The sequence below is a fragment of the Populus euphratica genome, unplaced genomic scaffold (genome assembly GCF_000495115.2).
Source record: "Populus euphratica unplaced genomic scaffold, PopEup_1.0 scaffold140.1, whole genome shotgun sequence".
Taxonomy (NCBI): Eukaryota; Viridiplantae; Streptophyta; class Magnoliopsida; order Malpighiales; family Salicaceae; genus Populus; species Populus euphratica.
In genome coordinates, this window is record NW_011500028.1 from 325781 (window position 1) to 339859 (window position 14079).

Consider the following 14079-nt stretch of genomic DNA (forward strand, 5'->3'; position numbering starts at 1 on the left):
ATCGTTACGCATGCAGCCATTTACTTTCTTTTATTTTGGGCGCGTGTGTGACACGAGAGGGGGATTTTTGTGTTCGGTGACTGTACTGCCATTTTTCAATTAAATATTACACATCGAAAAGTGTATATATACTGATAGCTGGAATACGGCTCTTTTTTTAATATAGATGTTAGATTAGCTTCCCCACAGCATAATTAATTTTACAAATCTTAAAATTAACAATTATATAAATTTTTAATAATTATTATATAAACAATTAATAATTCAAATTTAAAATTATAAAATAAACAAATTCCTTAATCCTAAATTTTTACCACTTAACTAACTAAATGGTTAAACTGGAATACATCCTTGTTGGACCCGTTATTGGTTGCCTTGAGATTCATCGGATGATGTGGAATTGGGTGTAAAAGAAAATCAACTTTAGATTAATGTAGTTTGAGATAGTTAACTCTTATTTAATTTTTAAATATATTTTCAAAACAATATTATTTTTATTTCTTAAAAATAAATAAATTAATTAATTCAATTTAATCTATATCTAAATATAGAGTTAATCTCAAATCTTAATAGAGTTTAATAACAAATACTCACGATCTCTTATCAATCATTTATATTTTTAATTAAAAAATATTTTTAAAAAGTACTGTATATTATAATACCAGGCAGATGCTAATACCAAGTATAATTACTTCGAAGATGAAAGAGGAAGTCACCCATGAGTGCAAGCTAATACACTCGAAGTTGCACGTTAGAGATTTTTAAAATAAATAAATAAATAAATAAATAAATAAATAAATAAATAAATAAATAAATAAATAAATAAATAAATAAATAAATAAATAAATAAATAAATAAATAAATAAATAAATAAATAAATAAATAAATAAATAAATAAATAAATAAATAAATAAATAAATAAATAAATAAATAAATAAATAAATAAATAAATAAATAAATAAATAAATAAATAAATAAATAAATAAATAAATAAATAAATAAATAAATAAATAAATAAATAAATAAATAAATAAATAAATAAATAAATAAATAAATAAATAAATAAATAAATAAATAAATAAATAAATAAATAAATAAAGGAGTCATTTTGTATGAAAACAGCAGAACATTCTTAAGAAATTCATTTACCTCGAGGGGCTTTTTTAAATGTTTGGAAGCAAAGGCGCTAATGGAGCTCTCCTCCAAGAACATACATGAGTTATAAAAATCGGGGGCATGCTGCATGCCTGCCCCTGCAGGAGCTGTTGCGATGCGTGAAAGGACAAAAACAAGTTCCAAAGCACCCAACATTTCTTTCATTTTGATGGATCTCCTGTTTAGCTACTCAAACAAACCTAATATCGTCATACATGAATACATACATACATGCATGTATGTATGACAATATTACTTAGTTTGATATATATATATATATATATATATATATATTAGCAATAATCTAAAATGTGTGAGTAATGTCAAAACATGTGGGAAATACGATGTAATTTTTTTGTTTTTTTAAAAAATATATTTATTATTTTTTTTAATATTAAATTCATTAAAATTTTAGTCATATAATTTTTTTCTTTGAAACATTAATAATATTCTAAAACATGTGGGGAAAGTATTGTAATTTTTATTTTATTTTTTTTTTGTTTCTTGTTTTACATGTTTTTTTTCAACAATGACTTCTTCTTCTTTTTTAAAATATCTTTACCAAATTTTTAAAATATTGAATTAGTTAAAAATTTAGCTATGTAATTTTTCTCTTTAAAACATTCTAAATTGTTACAATATTTCCACGCATGATTTTTTCTTTCTTTTTATGATTTATTTTGTTAAATGATTTTTGTTGATTTTTTTTTCATATCAAGCTAGTTGATAATTAAGCTTTATATTTTTTTAAAAAAATATATAAATTGTTATAATATTTCTCCACATGATTTTTGTTTTGTTGCATTGTTTCCATGCATGTTTTTAAAAATTATTCTTGTCAAAGTTTATTTTTTTAAAATTGAGTTGTTTAAGAATTAAGTTTTTGTTTTTCCCTCGTGTTTTTTTTTTTATTTTTTTCTTTTATGTTTTTCTTCAAAAATTGTCTTATTTTTTATTTTATTTTTAAAATTATTTTTATTGATTTTTTTTACTATTAAGTTAGTTTTAAAATTATTTTTATCGATTTTTTTTACTATTAAGTTAATTGAGAATTTAATTTTTTTATTTTTTCCTTTAAAACACCGTGGACTTATAATATTTCTCCGCATGGTTTTTTTAATGTTTTTTTATAATTATTTCTGTTGATTTTATTTTTTTCATATTGAATTGATTGAGAATTTAACTTTTTAGTTTTTTAAAACACCGTGGATTTAATATTTCTTCATATGATTTTTTTTTTGCTATAATATTTCTCTACATATTGTTTTTTCAAATTATCCTCATTAGTTTTTTTTTTATAATGAGTTGATTGAAAATTTAGTTTTGTAGTTTATTTTTTTAAAATACTGTTGATTGCTGCAATATTATTTCTTTAAAATTGAATTACATAAAAATTTATAAGGGATATTTTGAAATTAACATAATTTATTGTTACTGTGATTTAGATTTATTTTTTTTAAATTCTCGACGCTATAATTAATTGTGCCAGGATCACAGTGCACTTGGCAGGCACTCGGACCTGTCTCTGGGCCATAAAGTTGGTGAACAGTGAGCACCCACATAAGAATGTGGCCAATGGGCTTGAAAAAAAGCATCACAATGTTTTTGTCGATGGTCCCAGTAGCCTGTTGCCCTGCGGAATGGGCTCTTTAATAAAGCTCTCAATGATCATTCCTGATAGATTTTTCACGTCTACGAGTTGGTTTCTTAGTTAAAAGGAGTTTGCTTCTTTTATTTTAATTTTCCGGCCTCAAATCTTGAGGTTAATATTAAAACAAAATCATTACGCGTCTTGTTAAGATAATTCGAGAGAAAATTAATCTTAATTAACACATAAATCTTAATTAGCATCTAATAAAAAATGCAAATGACATGTTCAGACAAGTTTATGAGACGTGTTTGATAATTTCTTGTTGTTCGTTGAAACTTGAATGTATTTATAGCATTTCAGCAGGGCTTTAAAATGAGTTCTAATTGTTTAAACACATATTAGACCTTTTATTTCTTGACTTTCCTTTTCCTTTTTTTTTTCAAGGATACTCCCTTTTAAATATAATAAATAAGTATGGTATGAGATTAAAAATAGTAATGCGGAGTTAAAAATTCAAGAACAAGAAGAAAATTGGGAGTTAAGTATATATTTTATTAAGTATTTTTTTCTAAATTATCTTAGTTGTTATATTTTTTTTGTATTCCTTCTCAATGCTAAATTACAATTTTTTTTACAAAACTAAAATCCTAAAGAATTAAACTAATGTGAAAAAATCCAATACAATGAGAATTAACGAGTGAATTATTGTTGATGAGTTAAAACATTTTGTTAAAATTTTTATAAATAGAAAAGGTCTTAACTAAATAAAGTTGGTGTTACAAACACATCAAACTAAAAAATTTAGACTTGACAATTAATTAAGTCTAAAATAGCCTGAGTTTGAGAAATATTATAAACCTAAAAAATTTTAATTTATCGGTTAATTAAATCTAAGACAATATAAGTTTGATAAACATACTAAATTCAAAAAACTTGAGTTTAATAATTAGTTAAACTTAAAATAACATGGATTTAAAAAACATGCAAAATCTAAAATTTTTTAATTTGATAGTCGACCAAGTCCAAAATTATATAAATTCAATAACTATGTTAGATTTAAGTAACTTAAACTTCATAAACATACCAGATCCTAAAAACCTGAATTTGATAACCAATAAAGTTGAAATAATAATCTAAAAAAATTAAATTTAATAGTTAATTAAGTTTAAAATATTGTGAGTTTAAGCTGAAATCAAGTCAACTTGGAAATAGATTAAAAAAAAACATTAAAAGCTTGTTGAATTGGAAAAAAAGAAAAACCTTTGGCTGACTGTGATACCATGGTATAATAAAGAAAATATATTATATCTTAAATAACTTATGTAATTAGTTTTTTTTCGGCATGTAAGAGGTTTTTGAGGTATATTTTATCTGTATCCACAAGAAACACGATCTATACATACAGAAAGAGAATCATTAAAACCAAACAGTGAAGAGTGAGGACAAATGATATATGGATACAAGAGGGGACAAATTACATACATGTCCATGTTCTGTTTGTCCTCATCCACCATGTACTGCACTGCATATATATACTTGTTGTTAATTAATGCCAGCAAATTTATGGGACCTTGATGCCCTGCTCTCTCTCTTTTCTTTTTTTGGTTTATTTTCTGGTCGAAACCAATTTAATTTCCATTTACAACAAATTTAAAAGCATGTATTTCCATCTGGTGGCTATTTTTGAAGGGACTGTTTGAAGGAATATTGTAGCCATGTGAAGGCCACCTTAGCAAAGGCATAAAGAAATGTGGTAAGCAACTCTGCTGGTCCAACACCCGGCAAGAAAGCAGAGCCACCTCTGGACTTCGAAGCTACATCTCAAGATTTGCATGTGATCATCATGCATCATGGCTCCTTCGACAACCTTCTTGCGTGATGTACAATGTACTTGCTGCTGCTATTGCTATACCATAGTAATTGGAATTAAGAGAACGAATGTGTTCTCTGTGTAACGAAGAACAGCTGCATGCAAGGCACCGCAGTTTTGGGTCAGAATTCCCAGGCTCTGTTTTTGTTTAAGAAAACCTCATCTGACCAAGATTGATCAAGAAGAAATTTAATCTTCATCGCGCGCAAAATAATGTGTGAGCAGCCATTAAAACCAGTAAGGTCACTAAAATAGCATGTCATTTCCACTCAAATGGGTTGAAATGCATCTATGGAAAAATAAAAAAATAAAAAAATAGATGCTCTGTTCATCAATATAGGATCTCTCCGCATGAAGTATTTTCCATATAATTGGATCTTCCCTCCGATTTCTATATATATATATATAAAGAGGAACGGCATAGAGTTATTAAAATGGAGGTCATGAAATACACCAATTAACTCAAATCAATTAAAATTATTTTATAAGTTAAAATGATATTCATTTGAAAAGTGCAAAATTAAACTAGATTTAAATCAACTTTGAATTGTTTTTCTTTTTACTCCATCTCGTATGAAAAACTAGATCTTGGATTCACCTCGTAACTGGATCTGGTTTATACAGTGTTGGATTCTTATTTTTCTAAAATTTGAATATTTTATTTAAAATTATTTTTTATGTTTTAAAATTGTTTTGATGTGATAATATGAAAAATAATTTTTTAAAAATAAAAAATTATTATTTTAATATTTTTTGAAACAAAAATGAACTTTAAACAATAACTAAAATCACAATTTAAAAAAAAAACTATATTAATAGACAAATATGTCACAAACATCTTAGCAATGAATATTTGTATATGATATTTGTATGCAGCAGCGCACAACATCTGCAAAAGCACATGGCACCCCCCTCCCAAGTGGTCCTCAATTTTCCACCTATGTCCAATATTACCCCCGGGAACTTCTCTTATCTACCATTTTCTCCATTAATCCCAACAAAATCCACGGTCAATAAGACAGCAAGTTTGAAGTGGGTCCCAAGGAAGGCTGGCGCCAAATGGTGGGGACCATTTTTATTTTTTTTATCGGATTCCAAATCTTCTATCGATTTTCATTTATGTCCACTTCAAATCTTGCTGTCCAATTTAAAAAAAAAAAAAAAAAGACAGAAAGAAAAGTGGATGGCTATAATTGTAGTCCCTATAAATTCAAAAATGTTTCATTCTTGACCCTGTTTCTAAGATTCTCCAACATTAACCACAGTTTGTTCTTGTTTTCTGTGTACATAATGCAAGCTTAGCGTTCTTTTCTTGAAATCCAAAAAGAAACACATAAAATAAATTCAAAAGGTGGACTTATTGTTGATTTCCATTAGCACTCAGGGACTGCATTGAAACATATTGGAAACAATGAGACTAACATCATCGACATGTTTTTTAAAGTACGTAAACCGGAATGAAATGTTCTGAATCTATAGAGGTGGAAATATAGTTTACCCAAGAAGGCAACTTTGTATAGAGATAGAGAGAGACTGAGATCCAGGAAAAAATCTTGCATCCTTCTCTCGATCTATAACAACGTCAAAGAAACACAGTTAGAGAGACTTTGAGTGTCCGAACAGAGAGAGAGAGAGACAAGAGACTGTGAGTGCTTAGAGTCAAGGAAAAAAGATGAGAGAAATAATAAGCATTCACATAGGACAAGCGGGGATTCAAGTCGGCAATGCTTGTTGGGAGCTTTATTGTCTTGAACATGACATCCAACCTGATGGAATGATGCCTAGGTATCTTTTCTTTTCTGGGTTTTCAATTTTGTTTATCAAGTTTTAAGCTTTTTAGTGATCGATGATCAAGCAGCATAGTGTTTCGCTCTCTTTCTTTACTGTTCTATTCTTGTTTCTGTTTTCCTTGATCTCTTGCTGTTTTTTCTGTATGTTTATCCTAATAGAATTTAGTGGGGTAGTTTTTATATATATGCTTTTTTGTAATGGCGTATTGAAGTATGCTTTTTGATGGGATCAAGATTGTTTATTTTGAGTGTTGAAATCACCAGATCAAGCATCTTTCTTTTTTTGTCGAACAATTATATGGTTGGTCTTCATAGATTTTGATTCTAACTTTTTTGCACATATCATCTGTAGATAAACCATTTTTTATCAAGAATCTGTGATGATTTGGCACTTTAAGAAGGTGCATTGAAAGCTATGGTCTTTTGATGAATGGGTGAATCTTTAGACATCCACAGTTGTACTTAGAGTGTTGTGTGTGTTTTTTCCCTGTTTGTGGTCTTGATTGGAGTCGTGGTGTGGTGTGCTAACAAAAAAACCTAATGTCTTTTTGCAGTGACACTTCACCGGGTGCTGCACATGATGCATTCAATACCTTCTTCAGTGAGACTAGCTCTGGAAAACATGTGCCTAGAGCTATTTTTGTTGACTTGGAACCAACTGTTATTGACGAAGTTAGGACTGGAACCTATCGGCAACTTTTCCACCCTGAGCAGCTTATGTCTGGAAAGGAAGATGCTGCTAATAATTTTGCTAGAGGACACTATACAGGTAAAGTGATTAACTCTTTTGCCTTGTAAATTGTTGTGGGATTAAACTGATGTAGTTGTGGTTTGTAGTTGGGAAGGAAATTGTGGATCTCTGCCTTGATCGAGTGAGGAAGTTGGCTGATAACTGCACTGGCTTACAAGGGTTTTTAGTGTTTAGTGCTGTTGGTGGTGGAACAGGTTCTGGTTTGGGGTCTTTGCTGTTAGAACGCTTGTCTGTAGATTATGGCAAGAAGTCAAAGCTTGGATTCACCATTTATCCTTCTCCTCAGGTACTTATAGTTTAAAGAAGCTAAAAGCTTGGCTTCCTTGTTCTCGAACATTATGAGGGAATGCCACAGGAAGCATGATTCCAATAATTGCTAGGTTGTAACTCTTATGGAACTCGGTTATAATGTGTCTCTCTTTGGTTGCAGGTCTCAACAGCAGTTGTGGAGCCTTACAACAGTGTACTCTCTACTCATTCCCTTCTTGAGCACACAGATGTGGCAGTACTCTTGGACAATGAAGCTATTTATGACATTTGTCGAAGATCCTTGGATATTGAAAGGCCAACATACACAAATCTGAACCGATTGATATCTCAAACCATATCATCCCTGACAACTTCATTAAGGTTTGATGGAGCCATAAACGTGGATGTTACAGAGTTTCAGACCAACCTTGTGCCATATCCCCGTATCCATTTCATGCTTTCTTCATACGCCCCTGTTATATCAGCTGAAAAGGCATACCATGAGCAGTTGTCAATTCCAGAGATCACAAATGCTGTCTTTGAGCCTGCAAGCATGATGGCTAAGTGTGATCCTAGGCATGGGAAATACATGGCCTGCTGTTTGATGTACCGAGGAGATGTTGTTCCAAAGGATGTCAATGCTGCTGTGGCTACCATCAAAAGCAAAAGGACCGTGCAGTTTGTTGACTGGTGAGAAAATACACTCAACTGGAAACAAGAAAACAAGGAATGGTCGTGTTAAAGATACACGAGCATCATTTTCACTAATAGTCTTGAATTTTCCACTTCTATTTTTGATTTTTCAATGACCGATAGTATGAAATCTTAAGCTGACATTTTCCCACTGCTTAACTTATCATTAATCTGAAATGTTGTTTTACTTGTAATCCGCAGGTGTCCAACTGGCTTCAAATGTGGGATCAACTATCAGCCACCTACTGTAGTACCTGGGGGTGATCTTGCCAAGGTTCAGCGTGCTGTATGCATGATCAGCAACAACACAGCTGTGGCCGAGGTGTTTTCTCGCATTGACCACAAATTTGATCTCATGTACTCCAAGAGGGCTTTTGTCCACTGGTATGTTGGTGAAGGCATGGAAGAAGGGGAATTCTCAGAAGCTCGTGAAGATCTGGCTGCCCTTGAGAAGGATTATGAGGAAGTTGGTGCTGAAGGTGTAGATGATGAAGAGGAAGGTGATGACTATCAATAAGTTATTGCCACTTGCAATAGAATTCATCTGGGAATTGGTTAAGCGTGTGAGGGTTCGGCCGCCAACCCGCCCGTCTTACGTTGCCGTTGTTATGTTTGTGATGTGTCGCACCACTATCCTTCTTCTGTAAAATAGTCAAGACTATGTCTGTCTTCGTATTTGAAGTGTATTTTATTGTTTCCAGTTTGATATTTCAGAATTAAGTTTCTCATCATTTCCATGTTTCCCTTCTCGTATTTCTGCCTCCTCTATTCTTTTCGTACCGCCGCATTTCAAGCAAATTGGCATCTGATAAAATCCTAGGTTCATTTCCAGGCAGTTACTAAATTGGGTCTGGCAGATCAACTTAGTGGATCTTTTTTTGAATCAGTTTGAACATTGACATGATCAAATTACCTAGTTGGTTTCTTTCAAATCAGTTCACACATTGATCATTCAGTGATATTTTAAATCTTTGTAGGACAGTAGTTTTTTTGAAAAAGTAGTTTTTTTTTAAATTAAATCTTTGTAGGACAGTAGTTTTTTTTTTAAAATAAATTTTATAAATGTAAATTATTTTTTGATATTTTATAATATTATTAAAAATAAGTTGGAAAATAATTTTTATTATTTAGTTATATTATGAAAAAGAGTTGAAAAATAGTTTATCAATTGTTATTTTAGATTTATTAAAATAATAAAAAAAATAGAAATTAAAAGGTTGAATGAGAATGGAATTGGATTTTAGATTTATTAAAATAATAAAAAAAAATTAGAAATTAAAAGGTTGAATGAGAATGTAAATCTATAAATTATTTCAAATAAAAAATTTAATTTTAAAATAAATTATCTAAAATACTTTTTTGAAAATAAAAATAAATTTTATTTTGATAAAAAGATATTTTTTATTGATTAATTTTTCTAATAATAAATAAATATAAAAAAATAATTTTTTTAAAAATTACTTTAAAATAACCGCATCTTAAGTTAATTTCCGACCTGGTTTATTAGCCAAACGATACGCGAATGAATTAATTTAAGGAAATGGTTTTTTTTTTTTTCCCTGTCTAAAACCATGTTGTTTCATAAAAAAAACCCTGAATTAATTGTGGTTTCAGTAACATGTGTCTTAAATCGGATCAAATCAAGGACCAGATTTGACAAGTATACTTCACCAGTGTCCATGCCTACTGCAACATCCCTTCGAAAGGAAGGGTGTGAAAGTACAGGCCGTCTGTGATTGCGGATGTTAAGTGAATAAATTTGCTTATTGGGTCTTGCTAGATGTTCTGGAAGCATTGAACAAGTGCTCAAATATATGAAGAACTGACAGCCACATCAAACTTCGATAAAACCACAGCGAGCTGTAAGGTGTTAGCTATGTTGTGCAAGTAGGGTTTTTTTTTTCCTCTCTCTCTCTTGATCGGAAAAGAATGTAAGCACTTGAATTTTAATCATTACGAGGTTTAGACTTGATAGAAAAGCAAAATGTACAGCAGGCAAGGCAGGCTGAAAGAATTTCCAATCTCTGACTCAAACCTAGGTTTCCTAAAGCCCTAGTGTGAACAAATTGTAGGGAGAAATGAGAAGATGATGGTGAGAACTGCACGACACTAATTGTATGAAAAGCTGTGCCAATGCCTTGTAATAACAAAGGATAACATTCATCGTTGAATGAATCAAAACTCAAATAATATTTGATATCAAAACATAGCTGCTGCCTACATTCATGAAATTGAGAGAATCAACTAGAACAGAACAATTGGCAGAGTGCAGGGAGATCCCAGAGAGTATCACTTGAATCATTAGCATTCTCGAAGTACTCATTCCCTCCATTCATGGCATATAATGATGCTGATATCTGCTTTTCCACCTTCATGCGTTCGAATTCGGCTAACTCTGGACCAGACGATGTTTCAGACAACAAACCAACATTCTTCGGCAGCCACATTCCTTCTTGAACAAATTGAAGTTGAGGATCAAACCCAGACGGGAGTGAGCACGAGGGATGGAATTGGGATGTAACCTGTTCAAGCCCTCCAATGCAGCAGCCACTCAAGTCTGGCCTATATGCATTATCAAACACTTGGTTTTCTTGTTTGATGCCATTAAAATAACTACCATGGTTATCGATGGATGACGAAAAACTATCAATGTTCCTATCATTAGGTAGAAAACTATTAATGTTTCTATTGAAACTACTCTTACTGCTAACTATAGTGCTGGTTTTAATGGTAGATTTTGTGGTGGAAGTCGCAGAAGAGTTCTGTTTCAAACTCTTTTTGTGTTTGAGAAGGTTTCTAATTTTCATAGAAACAGAAGAGTTGGAGGGGACATGAGTGTTAAAGTTGGTTCGAGTATTCGAACCACGAAGAAGACAGGCAGCTTCATCATAAGCTCGCGCAGCTTCTTCAGCTGTCTCGAAGGTCCCGAGCCACATTCTGATCTTCTGTGACTGTGTGGTGTCTTTGATCTCTGCCACCCATTTTCCTGAAGGCCTTTGTCTAACTCCAACAAACTTGTTCTTGGAGGTGTTGCTTAAGCGTCTGTCCTTGAATTTGCTGTGTGAGACTCCTCTTGGCTGCTTTTGGAATTCATGGTATTCCATTTTGCAAGTGTTGGGTGAGGAGTGAGTGAGAAAAACTAGAGAGAGGGTGGATTTATAAAGAGAAAAGGAGTGGTTTAATCTTAGTGGGTGTCTCGTCTTTTTTACTTGTCAGCATTTTCCATTGAATTTGTTCTGTTTTAAGCATGACTCAGAGATCAAAGTTGAAGTTGAGACCCACTTGTAAACACATCTCTTAGGGACATGCAAGCCATATCTAGAGGAGAACACCTGAGAAACAATAGTCAGCATTTTCTTATTGGTTTAAGTTTCAAGTTGCTGTCCTCTCCTTCAGCTGGTCAACGAGAAAACAAAGCAAGAATCGTGCAAGGCACCAAGGCAAGACACCTGGAGCCCTAGCCTTCAAAGAAGAGTATGGCTGGGCCCTTCCATCCCAGATTTTGGTGGCATCTGATTTTGCCTCTCCTCGGAGGAATCTTCACTCGCATTATCAAACAAACAAGTGACAACAGGAACTCGTGAAATGCAATGGTTTACCAGTGATTGCAAGCGCTGCCACTCCTTTGCCCACCTGGAGTCATAGAGACAAGACAGCAGTGACCACCACCCACCTTCCTTCAAGCCCACAACATAGCTAGATATCATTAGACTATTCCATTAAGCCTAGAATAGATTGCGCTTGTAAAACCAACACAAATTACCATAGCTAGAAATCCCTATAGCTATGGTAATTTGTGAATAATTATTTCAATAAATGTTTGGCGATGCTCAATAAAAGGTTAAAAAGTAAAGATGAAACTGTCGTGTGAACAATTATTACAAGAGCGAGTTTGAAGAGTATAAAACCTTAGTTTTAAGAATGTTTTTGTTTCAAGACAAGTCTTGTAACTTGTCAGAGTTGTCAACTAAACTAGAGAACTAGTTAAAGGCATAGTTATAAAATCTAAATTGATCAGGGTTAGTCAGCTGAGAAAAAAAATAAAAGTAATCTAGCTTCACTAGATGAAAAACCTGGATTAATATACAACTCATTCAATTCAAGGTAAAACTTGATAAAAATCAATATGATTTTTTTTAAAATTTTTTAATCAAAATAACATTTTGATCTTCTTAAAAGATTTTAAATATAGGTTGACTATCCAACATATAATCTAAATAGTTCAGGATGAAGACCGAATCAAGTTTTATAGGCATGGCTTATGGTTAAAGGTCTGATGGTATCATTTGGATGTTGGTGAAGGTTATTATTGACAATTGATGCATACAAGCAGTCAAAAAAAAAAAAATCTAATAAAACATCAGCAAAGTGCCAAAAAGATTGTAATTTGCAGAGTAGCCATTGTCGCATTCAAGTACGGTTCAAAGTTGTGTTTGTTAATTCTCAAAACAAAAGGAATAATTTTGTGTAGGGAGCGACTCCATACACTCTGCAGAGTTTTGTCTCCCTTCCTTTCTTTCTACACTTGATAAATTACTGCTCTTTTATGAAAACACTATTGGTGGACAGTATTTAATCTTTCTAAATAATATTCTGATGATAATTCAAGATAAATCAAATTAAATTGACTAAAATACAATTCATAATTTAAGACCAAAACAGCCAACAAAAAGAAAAATAAAAAAATCAGATCTAATAACATAACATTAAAGATAAAAAAAAAAAAATATAATGTGGAAGAAGTAAACCTGAATGAACTCTGTCTCCCTTGATAAACTTACCATTTATGATATGAGATTGAGATTAAAAAAATTCAAAAAAAATACCTAACAAAAAAACAAAGTCCAACAAAAAATATTTGAAAAAAAACCAAAGTTAACCTTGGTTAATTTTATCAACCCATTATTTTAATAACCAAATAAAAAAATGATGAAAAAATAACAAAAATTAAAAGAGCAAATTATTTCATATAAAATGATGAAATTAAAAAAAAAACTCATAAAAATCAATGAAAAAACACTTACAACAAGAAAATACTAAAATTAAATAAAAAACTTAGTAAGTAAATACAAGCTAACTCGGGTTAACTTTACCATCCATACTTAGGATAACTCATCACGGGTTGACACAAGTATTTTTTTAAATAATATTTAATAAAACATGCTCAAAGGTCAATAATTAAATGATAGACATTAAAAAACCACTAAGAAAAATTTCAAACCATAAAAAAATTAAAAAATTAAAATAATAAGAACTAAAAAATACATAAAAATAATTAAAAAACTAATTATGGACAAAATTGAAAAACAAAAAAAATAAAAAAATAAGAAAATAAGGACCAAAATTGTAAATCAAATAAAATTAAATTAAACTTTCAAGGATAAAATTAAAAAATAATGAAATAAAAAAAATAAAAATAAAAATAAAACCCAAAATAAAACTTTACATGTATACCAATGCGTAGGAGAAAAAAGCAAGGGAGGAAAAAGACTATCTAACCGGTGCTCAAATAAATTTTAAAATATGCGTCGTCATCTTCTGTGTTAGGTGAATAGGCCGTCCACCTTCTTTGACCATCATATGTGCCCCCACACGCTACCAGAATAACACACCTACACTGTGGTGCACATATGCCTATTTTCTTGGTTTTTAATATTATAATAACGTAAATTATCAAAAAGACCTTAAGAACATGCAAATATTATGAAAAAACAATTATGCAAATTCAAAACTACCCTCCCTCCCTAAAAGTCAAAGGGCCAGCACAAGACAGTCTCTCTTTTAAAAAACAATATTTTGCAAACATAAAGGACACAAACGTTATTTAACTATATAAATAAATCTTAAAAAAACGCAAAAACCCCTAAACCGAAGGCTAATTTTTTGTGCTCCCAGAGACAATATAATATTTTTAATGTACATAAAATACACAGAACAACAACTTCATCCTTTGAGAATAAATTATAAATCTATGTTCTTA

General features: G+C 31.0%; 2 protein-coding genes across 2 annotated transcripts; one reads left to right on the forward strand and one right to left on the reverse strand.

Moving 5' to 3' along the window:
- Window positions 1-6099: 6099 nt before the first annotated feature.
- LOC105142316 (tubulin alpha-6 chain-like) lies at window positions 6100-8842 on the forward strand. The gene is made up of 5 exons (XM_011049892.1): window positions 6100-6401; window positions 6961-7175; window positions 7244-7443; window positions 7588-8096; window positions 8301-8842. Exons 1-5 carry the CDS (start codon window positions 6289-6291, stop codon window positions 8614-8616), a joined length of 1353 nt encoding a protein of 450 aa, XP_011048194.1. The 5' UTR covers window positions 6100-6288; the 3' UTR covers window positions 8617-8842.
- Window positions 8843-10233: 1391 nt separating this feature from the next.
- On the reverse strand, window positions 10234-11496 carry LOC105142317 (ethylene-responsive transcription factor RAP2-11). The gene has a single exon (XM_011049893.1). The coding sequence runs from the start codon at window positions 11201-11203 to the stop codon at window positions 10340-10342; it is 864 nt and encodes a 287-aa protein (XP_011048195.1). The 5' UTR covers window positions 11204-11496; the 3' UTR covers window positions 10234-10339.
- Between the last annotated feature and the right edge of the window lie 2583 nt (window positions 11497-14079).